Source organism: Protomyctophum parallelum (genome assembly GCF_964188405.1).
Source record: "Protomyctophum parallelum genome assembly, chromosome: 3".
NCBI lineage: Eukaryota > Metazoa > Chordata > Actinopteri > Myctophiformes > Myctophidae > Protomyctophum > Protomyctophum parallelum.
Genome location: NC_139698.1, coordinates 30,657,395 through 30,669,541, shown reverse-complemented (window position 1 = coordinate 30,669,541; position 12,147 = coordinate 30,657,395). Strand labels below are relative to the sequence as shown.

At 42.9% G+C, this 12,147-nt stretch overlaps 1 protein-coding gene across 1 annotated transcript in view; it reads right to left on the bottom strand.

The window, feature by feature from the left end:
- Positions 1-4,591: 4,591 nt before the first annotated feature.
- The window catches only part of myo1eb (myosin IEb), a 29,458-nt gene continuing 21,902 nt past the window's right edge, over positions 4,592-12,147 (bottom strand). The window contains exons 19-27 of the mRNA XM_083761486.1: positions 11,697-11,811; positions 10,695-10,864; positions 10,007-10,152; positions 9,278-9,424; positions 8,532-8,689; positions 7,998-8,072; positions 6,985-7,192; positions 6,325-6,500; positions 4,592-5,277 (exon numbers count right to left, since the gene is read on the bottom strand). Coding sequence (XP_083617612.1) covers positions 5,201-5,277; positions 6,325-6,500; positions 6,985-7,192; positions 7,998-8,072; positions 8,532-8,689; positions 9,278-9,424; positions 10,007-10,152; positions 10,695-10,864; positions 11,697-11,811 — 1,272 coding nt within the window. The 3' untranslated portion in view covers positions 4,592-5,200. The remainder of the gene's footprint in view (positions 5,278-6,324; positions 6,501-6,984; positions 7,193-7,997; positions 8,073-8,531; positions 8,690-9,277; positions 9,425-10,006; positions 10,153-10,694; positions 10,865-11,696; positions 11,812-12,147) is intronic.

The following is a 12,147-nucleotide window of genomic DNA, read 5'->3' as shown; positions in this document are numbered from 1 at the left end:
CATAGTTCTACATCAGTTAATTAGATATCACATCGGAGTAGATCCGCTGCTGCTGAGAATCTTGAATATTGAATTCAGCGGCGGAGGAAGTCACATAATAAAGTAAAAGTATATCAATGGGCCTACCACAATGTAGAATTACGCTGTTACAAGTAAAAAAGGCTGGTATTAAAAATGTACTTGAGTAAAAGTACAAAGGTATAGGCATCAAATGTACTTAAATTACCAAAAGTAATGATGGATGGGATCTGAAACAATGTAGCCTACTCTGAACTAAGTAAACTGAACTAAGTAAACTTTGCTCCATCTCCTTACTTACAGGCATAGTATGAACTTGAAGGACTGTGAGATTAGTTGACCACAAATGCGACCGGAGGTTTAATTGTTTGTCCTTAAGACGTGGCTCTTTACAAATGGCTGTTGAGACAGGCAGAACCTGAAGCTAATATATGTATAGTGAAACAGAACTGTTTTAGAAAGAGCTGTTTTAGAAAGCCTGCATCCCCCCTTTGTGGGGATGCGGTCATAAACACCCCAGGGGTCCTATCTCCTATCTTCTGTGCTTATCACTAAACCTCTCAGCAGCATCTTAGCAGCAGTTCCCTTGGGAGAGCTCTGCTCTCCTTCTGTATGTCATGAGTTTGGTGTCTATCTTGTCTGGAGTAAAGTATACATTGTACATTTCATTTTCATTACATGTGTTAAACAATGTTCTGCATATTTCACATAATTGTTGCTGGCCTTATGCCCGTGGCGCCTTGTAAACAGAGAGATTCCTGTTCAATAAAACTGACCAGAATCTCCTGCCTGACTCCTTTTCTCCTCATCGTCACGCTACAACACAGAGGCCACTGGTACAGATACGTCAGTGAAAGTATACTCATTATGCAGAATGTGGGCACCTCCTGGAGAGGCATGCACAAATAATTCTGAAGTAGGACTTACTTACACAGCACCTTTGTTGCCAGTGTTGAGGAACCAATTAACCAAAGAAGACTTACTCTTGTTTGTGTGATCATAGGCCTATATAAAATGCAAAAATCACACCCGTGTGAAGTGAGGGGAATGTTGATTAGGTGATGTAATGGTGATGTAAAACAAACGCCATTAACAATAAAGAGACAATATGATGTAAATTACACCTTATGACATACATTTTCCCTTCATTGTCAATTCGTTTACAAAACAAACATTGAACTAAAGACAACCATTAAACCTATGTATAGGAAGGGCTAAAAAATCAGACCAGTCTGAAGTGAGTGGTGCTGTACTGTACTCGTGCTGCAGTACTGTACTGTATTGTACTGTACTGTACAAGCCCTACTCCCTGGCCTCCCTGTGTGTGTGTGTGTGTGTGTGTGTGTGTGTGTGTGTGTGTGTGTGTGTGTGTGTGTGTGTGTGTGTGTGTGTGTGCTTGTTAGGCTGCTCGTCAACGCTATTTCTGTACTCGGACGGACAGACAGACAGACAGAGAGACATACACAGCCAGGGACACACATAGCTGTCTATAGGACGTGGCTAGCAACACCACTCAAAAATACAAGAAGTAGATCTTCACTCATTGAATAAGCGTTCAGAATGGGCACTGTACTACTACTATATGTCTGAAACATCCATCCATCTTCAACCACGTATACGTAGTCGGGTCACGAGCAACATTAGTAACTTCCTCCTGGGGGATCCTCAGGCGTTCCAAGGCCAGTGAGTCGAATCCCTCCAACTGCACCTTGGTCTTAACCTGACTCCGCCAGATTGCAGCAGTATTGAGTTCACAAGTTCCCTCCTCCTGCCTGCATCTGGTCTCTCTCAAGCAGAAACGATGAACCTGAAGCAGCGGGACAAAAATCTCCATAATAATTTCGAGTTGTAGTCCTGTTAGGTTGTGTTTACATTTGCGCTGTGGCACAGCTACAATACGTCACCAGCCGTTGATCCCGCCTCTAGCGGCCGCATACAGCTGCATATCGCTCCGATCAGCATTTGATCGGAGTGCATCGTCTCTGCTCGAGAGAGAGACCAGATGGGTGCAGGAGGAGGAACTCACTGCTGCCGCCATCTGGCGGAGTCAGGTTACCTTGGTCTGCCCCGGGGACCCAGCGGGACATGCATCAAGGATCTCCTAGGGAGACGCTCAAGAGGCATCCTAACCAGATGCCCGAACAACCTAAGCTGGTTAAACAAACTGAGGTCTCACTGATTTGGAATACAAAGCAGCTTTAGTGATGTTTGATACAGTAGCACTTACAAGCACTGAGGCCCTTAATTTCCACCAGGGTGACATGGCGCAGGGTGACATTCGAAGGGTCCCTGACAGCTTATTCCACCCTCCATAGGATGCAGATGTACATACATCTCTGTTCATGGAGAGCCATGGCGCCGCTTGAGTGTTGGTGAGATGTTTCAAAGATGCATAACACAACTATAGGAGACAACGGAAACGTGGGCGAAACTGCATTAACCGCCGATGCCGTTTTTTTTAAGTTTTGGCTTTTCTGAAATTCTCTCTCCTCTCTCTTCCTTGACTTCCTTTTTTAATTCCCCTTGTACCGCCTCTAGAAACTAGCCAGTCGCCGCTCGGGAGGCGGTACAATGGGAAGTCAATAAGGAAGTCAAGGAAAAGAGAGGAGAGAGAATTTCAGAGAAGCCAAAACTTCAACAACAAAATTAAAATACTTAACGCTGTTTCGCCCACGTTTCTGTTGTCTCCTATAGCTGTGTTATGCATCTTTGAAACATCTCACCAACACTCAAGTGGCGCTGTGGCTCTCCGTGAACAGAGAGTATGTACATCTGCATCCTATGGAGGGCGGGATAAGCTGTCAGGGTCCCTAGGGTGCCATGTCCAAACCTCAGAAAAGGTAACAGAGGGAGCCGAAAGGGACTATATGTGCGCTGTTTTATCTTATTCTGATAATGTGACCATAATTACCATTAACAACAAGACAGGTGAGCAACTCTTCCACTCATTAATGCTGATCATGAACAGCTGTGGGACCATCAGCATGCCTTAAAACCTCTGCTGCATCAGCAGTATGAACTTCTTCCATGGTGGCAGCAATGGGATGCATTAGCAATCTTGTTCTTGGTGCTGCACTGACTCTTTGGTTTGCACAAGGTAATCGCCTTTTGGTTTGCTTCCAATGTGCATTTATTAAATTGTAGGTCTGTTGCAGATTCATAGGAAGACTAAACATTTTGCCATTTTTTACCATTGCCCTAATGGAGCCTGCCTGTCAAAATTCATATCATATCCTGTGTCTATGTCAGGGGTGCCCAAATGTTTTCAACATTTTGACTAGCTGTCTACCAAAATGCCAAATTGTAAATACACTTTGAATGGGAAATAAAAGGGGTAAAATGGAATTGGTATTATTTTATATCTTTTCCTATGTAACTTTGTAATGCTACTGATGTTTGTGCTCAACACTCTTGAGAACGAAGTATTATTATATAGGGACATATCTACCTGCACAGCCTTTGCAATCTACTGGTAGATGACAGATCTACCTTTTGGGCACCACTGGTATAGGTGATGCATGACGTGTCTCAACAGAACACCACAGACCTGCCCCAATTATATAAATTGTATTAACATACTCTACAGATTGGACAAACCTACATTTTCTTTAATTGGCAAGCTTTCTTTTCAATGTGGCTGCTGTGCATATCCTAGAATAGATACTTGGCACTTAAATGGGCATTGAAGCTAATCATCCCCAGTGCCCCAGTTTGATCGCAGTCTTGGTTCTTTGGCTGTTCCCCTGTGAATACAGGGGAACAGAATGAGTTCTGTTTACAGGATTCTGTTTCACACTGCCCGCTAGCAACATGAGTACGCCTGCCACCGACCCCATGCACAACATAACGGCAGCGACATGAGTGGCTGGTCCAATAACACGACTCTCACTGACGGCAGAAGAGGAGGGCCCTTCAGCTTCAAGCTGCCAGCCTGATGGTGGCAACTTGAACGCTGGTAATATGACTGCTTGCTTTAATTGAAGTTATTTTTAAACTAATCATTGGGTCCTCATTCTTTCCCTATGTTGACTACACTCAAGACAATTTACCAAAAGTAAGCTGTAACATTTCTATATAGTAAACTCATCTTAAAATCAAAGAATTGTACTCAAACATGTTTGTGTGATCAGAAGAAATGTGGTAAATAAAATTGATAATACTTATAAAGAAAATGGCAGATGTACAAGCTCGCAGTGCAGCACTGAGCTTGTAGATCTGCTATTTTTGAATAGCCAACATATAAAATCTATAATCACACTGATGCCACAGGCTTGTTCAAGGCCATTTAATTTGAGAAGCTATTCACATTCGCACTTATTGCAAAATTATACACCAGAACTAGGCAAAAGGAAATGACCGTCTGTGTGGAATTCTGGGTAATGCAGTTTCATCTGTCTCCCCATAATGGGTTAAACATTTCGATTGTTTAGATCCAATACATTGATGCCAAATTATAGTATCATCAAATTCAAAGTGTCAACACAAGTTTGTCAGTACATTAAAAAAATCCAGATAAATGTATAAAATTGGTTACGTTGTACAATGACTGGTATTGTAAACTAAACGGCACAACTAATATTTCATAGGATTTATTTCATATTTTACATGATCAAATACAGATTGTAGAAACATCACTGTCCACCACGGAAAAGAGAACACAATAAATCTATCAGCGTTTTGAAAGAATCCTATCACTTGGTGGTTCTCAACATTAAACACATTTTCAATATGTTCTTTACATACAAAGCAAACAATAGTTATTTTAAAATAGACCATTTCTATAAAGTCTTTCAAACAAACATGATGAAATAATGTATATGCCTCTTAAAGCACAAGTTGGTGTTTATATAATATAGAAAGCACTTCCTTTTCTATTATCTGGGAAATAGTTGTTGTATACCAACCTGACATTATACTTTTAGCAACATCGCTTTCATTTACATTTTAACACTGCTCCAAAAACAAAATGCTCACAATGTACAGTATCACATTGCGACGTGTTGTGAGCTTGTAGATCAGCTAGTTAAACATGATTGAACTTTTCTCCCTGAGTGATCAATGGCATTTGAATTGATCTGATCACTGAGATCTGTGAGAAGTGATGATGCTGATTAGCTGTGGTTTCAAACAAAACAGAACCTGGAATAAAGAGAAGAGGAACAGAGGAGATGCATGGAGTTGTTTACATCTTCTCTACGTAGTTTCCAGGGAACATTCCTTCTCTTCCCCTGAGACGACCGTACCACCACCCTGACGGATCTTTGGAGACACAATTACCAATTACATTCATGTAACAATCACGTTCGACTTCTTCCACGTTCCAACTTTACTTTCTGACACAATGTATTGAAGAGCCTGGACAATGACTTTATATTTACTTGACTTTACTGATCATTAGCAGGTAGATACAGATAACTTCATACAGACCGGTACAAATTCACATCATCATAGCATCTATCTAGTGAGCTTTACGACACTGCCGTTAAAGGTAGGCTGCTACGGGTGCCCGTTACAGTTCCAAATTTGTCTGCTCATTTTCCCTTCTTTAACACCACGAACAGCCGGGGGTATTTAGGACCATTAAATCAGAGCGCCCAGCGATTTACAGCAATGGAGCACATTTAGCGACACACCAGGCCCTATCCCGGATGTAGCTGAAGTAGCTTGATGTAGCCAAAACAGTCTCCCAAAGCGATCGACAACAACGGGAGGTATGATTAATTCTAACGCGACTAGTAACGGGACCGCGATGGCCAGTCTAAAACATAATCTTTGCTTAGAATTGGACGGAATGATTTAGATCAAGAGTTATTCACGTTTTAAGATTTTTGGTCTCATCTCCTAAAATGGGGAGGGGAACATTTTCGATGACGTCCCAACCGGAAATGACATAGAATGTTGCGCAACAGACGCTCCCAGCCTGTGGAGCGATGCGATCGGTTTTGATATCAATAAATCTCTGTCCTTTTATTAATCTCCGTCCTGAGCGCTAGGCGTTACTATTTGATAGGACGGTGTTAACTGCAGAACATTGTCATCCTGACCTCAACATTTGAAATTTAAGTTTATTTAGGCAGGAGATCCTATCGAGACAGAAACCTGCCTTGCAGGTACAAATCACAACTACAATCATATAAATAAAGTGTCTGGAGTCTCTGGACAGATAGTGATAGTGGCGTGCAGCCTTTGAAAAAGAATCTTGACTAGGGTCAAGATGGTCCGTATAAAGGGGCCAATGACCCATTTTGACCCCCCTGTGGCGCCAAGATATAGCCCTTGGTGTTTACACTTTTTTCAACCACTGACCTTCGGTGAGGATGTCGATGACGTCATCTGCATTGAAGCTGAGTTCGTCGGTGTCCTGCGCGTCGTAAGCGTACAGCGCTCTGCACTGTGGACCCCGGGGTTTGGGTCTCGGTGCTGGTTTGGGTCGACCTGCTCCTGGAAGCGGCTTCACCTCCTTAGAAAGTCTACGGTGGAGACTACACAAAAGACAAAAATACACTATAAAGGTTCCACACTGGTGCGTTCTTTTGCTGTGCGTTTTGCAGATCCGAAAGTAGTAGGCGATCACTAGCTTTGTTACCAACACCCCACCCCACCCCAACAGACCTCACTAGACAGCTGCGAAAAACTGATAAAACCAACCCCAGTCCGAAAAAACTTTATATGGACGAAATATTTGGTGGCAGTGTGCAAACATGATTGACATAAAGTGAGGTTGATTCTTTTTCTTACGTTCCTCCGAAGTACGGGCCTTTGGAAAAAACTCTTTGGAAAGAAATCCTTGGCAGTGAATGAGTTTTAACCACTTTCATTAGCATCCTGTCATAGGTGAAGATTAGCCTGGTAAACCACCTCGGTCATGAAAAAATGTAATTCATTCATTCATCTTCTCTTTAGAGATTTGTAAAATCGTAACATTTAAAATGAATTTGAAAACACAGGCTTCAAGCAGGTCCTCACCCGGCCACGCCCTGGTCCGGTACGTCCATGAAGGAGTTGTCCTGGTCGTGTGCGTTCCTCTGGTTCTGGTGGGAGTGTGCGGCCGCGAGGCGCGGCAGAGTGGGCTGCTCCATACTGGACTGCTGACGCAGGAGAGAACCTCTCTGATGAGCTCTACCTGGACCTCCTCTACCACCTCCTCTACCACCTCCTCCTGCCCTGGGAGAGTCTGGGAAGGGAGAGGAGAGGAGAGAATTTTGGGGCTTTTTATTCCTTCATTAAATTAATATAAAATATTGATAGGACAGTAGACTGACAGGAAGTGGGGAGAGAGAGATGGGGAGTGACACGCAGCAAAGGTCGTCAAGATCACGATTCAAATCCCTGTGACACGCTGGCTGGATTCGGGCTGAGAGGAGAGGTTTTAATGGCAGTGTGACATATAGGAATTGTTTCTGGTCAAGGTGCAAGAATATTAAATATAGTCATAATTTATCATTATTGATAACCAGGTGGAGAACTGGAGATGACCATGGACCTCTAGTGGGTTTAGGTAAAGAGCCAGCAGGTGTTCCAGTCAGTGAGTCAAAAGGAGGGTCAGTAGGTGCGATATCATAAACCCCTTAACCCCCCATCTGGGAATGGTCTGCTTTCTGTGCCAAAAAATAAACATAGGGAAGCAGCATTTAGTTATTATGCACCACATATGTAGAACAAACTCCCAAAAACTGCTGATCTGTTTGAGTTATGTTTCTTTTTCCTACTCTTCTACACTGTTACTTTTACTTATTTTGTTTTATTGCATCCTAATGTCATTTTAAATTTGTGTTTTCTTCGCTTGATGTTTTGTGTAAAGCACATTCAATTGCCATGAATTTTTGTTGCAATGTGCTATACAAATACAAAGGCCTTTCCTTACCTAGGTGAATCCATATGAGTCAGTAGACGAGACAATAGATTAATCAGTAGATGAGTCAATAGAAGAGTCAGTAAATGAGTCTGTGGTTGGGTGAATAGATGAGTCAGTTGCTCACCTCTGGACTGATAGCCGGTAGATGGAGCCTGGCTGCCCATGTAGCGACTCTTACGATTGTCTCGGCGGGTTGGTCCTATTGGGCAGAGAGGCCGTCGGTCACATTGCAAACAGGAAGAAAGCAAAGAGGAAAACAGAAAGAAAACAGGAGGTAACCCGAGCTCTCTGTCAGCAAAGACTCTTATAAATAAGGAGAGGGTAAGTAGCGTTACTTTATCATTCTAATCAATGATGGAAAAGGCTCCAATGGAGTTTGGAGATTTAGTCAGAACAGTAAAACCCACACACAGATGTAAAGGGTGTTCAATACCACATATTTTAAAAAATGGAGATAGTTGGATTCTGCCCGACCGCAACAATATTGGGTTTAAGTGGTTAAAAAAAAAACCTTTTTTGTAAATCTTTGAAAAAAAGAAAGTAAAGAAATGTTGCCCATTCACCAAAATGTTTGTATACACGACACTGTTGCTTTACTGAACAGTCGTTTTCTGGGCCCCAGCTGTTAGTTCTGACCCAAACCCTGATGCTGACTTACGGGAGTTCTTGGGCAGACCCGGTCCGACGCTGACCAGCAGAACTTTACCACTGGGCTTCAGAACCGCCTCGTCTCCCTGACCAGCCTGGAACTGGATCTGTCTGGAACCCGCCGACCCGAATGGACCCCAACCACCTTTCTTCACTTTAAACTCCAGCCTGTAGAATGGGGGAGCCAGACAGACAGTTGCCTCCCACAATTTGCAAATGCTTCCGTTATACAGTCTGGAGCAACAAAAGCTCTGAAAATTAACAAGAGATAAAGCGACTGTAATCTCGCAAGAACAGATTCTGAGCGGCGCTACCGAGGGTGGACGAAACGGGCAACATCCTGTTATAGACATTCTATTGAGGCCTGCCCCCAGTCAAATTAAAAGTCAACAAACAACAGAGGGCGCTGTTTTTCCTGTTTTTTGCCGATTGGTTCCCAGATTGAAGCGGATGTGACCCCCCCCCCTCCCCCACACTTCCGTTTCGTCTTTACAGTCACGTAAATGTATCCGAATATAAATCCAACCGGGGAAACTCCCCCGTGTCAAGTGAAAAGAAGCAGCTTGGACTCCTCATGTATTGTCGGAAGCATGAGGCCAGTCCGCTGCTCTCCCCAGGTTGGCAGAGGGGGTGTAGCGCCCAGGATTACCGGTACATTAGACAAAGTTACAAAAATCGTGGGAAAAAATAAGATGCTTCTCGTTTGGTACCAAAAAAAAGGTTGAGAACCAATGGTGTGGTTACAGTACTACTTACAGGCTGTTGAATTTGAGTGATAGCTTCCTGTGTGTCTTCTCCTCGTAGCGTTTGTACAACAGACTCAGGAACTCCGTTTTAAACATGGACTGTAGAACACTGTCGTACTGCATCTCATGAATGATGAACATATCATCCTGCAGAGGACTGGAGGAGATGGGAGAGGAGAGGAGAGGAGAGGAGAGGAGAGGAGAGGAGAGGAGAGGAGAGGAGAGGAGTGACATGCATACCAGTGTGACATACTACCATGTTTATTAAAATAAACATGCTCTGAAAATGCATGCAGTGGTCAGATGGGTGGTCCGTGAATGTTTCAGTGGGCTCTCGTCCTAAAATAAGGTTGGTAACAACTGCATTAGCCAGTTTAGTCGACTAAAACTATGATGAAAAATGTTTGTCAACTACCCTTTTTCACAGACGAAAACTAAACAAAAACTAAGACTGCGGACAAAAATGAACTAAGACAAAAATATGACAAAAACGAAATCATTTTTTATTCAGAAGACTGACTGAAAACCAAACCAGTAAGACGCCTTACTGGTTACAGTACCCGACCGAGCGACGGGAAATGCAGGTTTTCATAGTAAACTGCGACCTACAGTCGCAATAAAGATTTGTAGGACTGGTCAGTGTCAACGCAGCATTAGCATCAAAGAATCAACCAAAGTTTTGGGCAAGCGTTTTCATAAATTTAATGGTCCTGGTAACAGACAGACAGCCTTGTTGTACCTTAGAGAGACAGACTGGATCTGGTCCAAGTCCATCTTCCTCTTCAGAACCTCCCTGATCTGACCTTTCTCCGGGCCCTGTTTCACCTTCTCTCGACCAATCAGATACACAAACTTAGACGTCAGGATGAGGTCACGCTTCACCGTCTGGGGAGAGGGGAGAGAGAGAGAGTGTCAGGTGGTATTGGGAGTCTCAGGACAGGCCTCAGATCAGCTGACAAACAGTGGTGGAAAGTAACTATGTACTCAAGTACTGTACTTATGAGTACCATTTTGAGGTATTCCAATTTCCCAAAACCTTTACTTCACTACAATTATTTGAAAACTTGAATTACTACGTAGTTACTTTGTAGATTTTTATTATTATTACAAAACGCATTAATCACTTCAGCCCTATATACATTTCGGCCATTTGAAAATAGCAGATCTACAAGCACACAATGCGTGTGAGCTTGAGCTTTATACATACAGATAATCTTACATTTTATGATACCGTATTCTGTTGAATGAATATCAGAATTTTTTTATATGTATTTGTATACTGTATATTTATTAACTTTTTTAGAAAATCAAAATGAAAAAAAAAAAAGGTGTTATTTACTCGTGACCCATAAAAATGGGTCCGTGACACAAACATGGGTCCCGACCCAGGGTTTGGGATACACTGCCCTAAAAGGCTGAGGTCTTACCCTGAACCTGCGGTCGTATTTGACGACAACGTCGGCAAAGTCAATCCTCTCTCTGCGACCGACAAACTGTCTGATCTCGGGGTGGCTGTCGGTTCCGATGTAATCCCCTACAAAGTTCCTGTTCAGGCTGTTTCTGCGACGTTCTTTCTTGTTCAAGAGGATGTCGGAGGCTGAAGGACAAAAATCGACAACATGGATAAATCGTGAGTTCGTTCACAACTGAAATTGGGATAATAATGATAATTTAAAAAAGGATAGATACCACTACAACACAAAACAAATGAAACGTGGCACGTCCTTTCCTTTGTGCGAGTAGCTTTGACCTGGTAGAGCGACCTCTGCCAAGTCAACCGCAACATAACTTAGAAAAATAGACGTATCAAGGACTCTAACCTCTACTGGCAATTTTGTGGTATGGTTATTGTAGGAGCCAAAAAGGGTGTTTACAGTCTAAATGGATTCTGGTAGAAATAGCAGAGGGGATTTAACAGAAGATTTTCAGCAAAATATATCATCACATCTCTATCCTAAAGCTCCACCTCTTCTACCCCGGATTTGAACCCGGGAATCTTTACCATTGAGCTAATGGAGCCTGCTTCCTTGCTCAAGGGATCCAATGAAACTTGACCTTCAGTTTAAAATGATGTCATGATACCGTGTCTAAGTGAGACATGACCTTCGACACAATCTAAAAGTCTCAATAGAAGAGCAGGGAGACTAAATACAACCACCCCGATTGTATAATTATGTTATATATTGCATTAATATACTCTACCATAGATTGTATTCATAAAAACTAAAAAGTTACATAGTGCCACTTTAATGTCCGTAATGGCTTATATAAGTGAGGAGGTTGGTTCTATCTCAGGTGGCGCAGGGGTAAAGTTCCTGTCCAGACAGTGACAGGGGCCATACAAATACAGGGGGAATTGAAATTGAGTGTGAGGAAATGGAAAAACAACAAGCAGTGGATGGAAAAAGGTCAAAACTAGGCTGCTTTACCTTCTTCTCTCATCTTGACGTACTTGCGGACGGCGATATGTTTCCTCCACGCCTGCTGGATCACTCTGGCATACCCGTTGTACTTCCTGTCGCGCATCTCCTCCAGCAAGAACAACTACAACGCAACACAATGTACCACAATACAACATAATGAACTGCAAGTAGGAAATAGACCAATTATTTGTTCACAAACATTGAGAGTGCGTGCACGACGTGGTGTATGAATCCCTAGCGAGATGCCACGGTGTTGCATGGCGAGAATAGCAGACCTAGAAGCTCACGATGTGTACAGTCATCAAAACTGCCTTCTTCCACCTTCTTCTGACCCTCTCTGTAATTTCTTTTTTTTTTTTGGGGGGGGGGGGGTATTTTTAGGTTAACAGGAAATGGGGAGAACGATGGGGGGGGAGACATGCAGCAAAGGTCGTCAGGATCGGACTCGAACCCACAA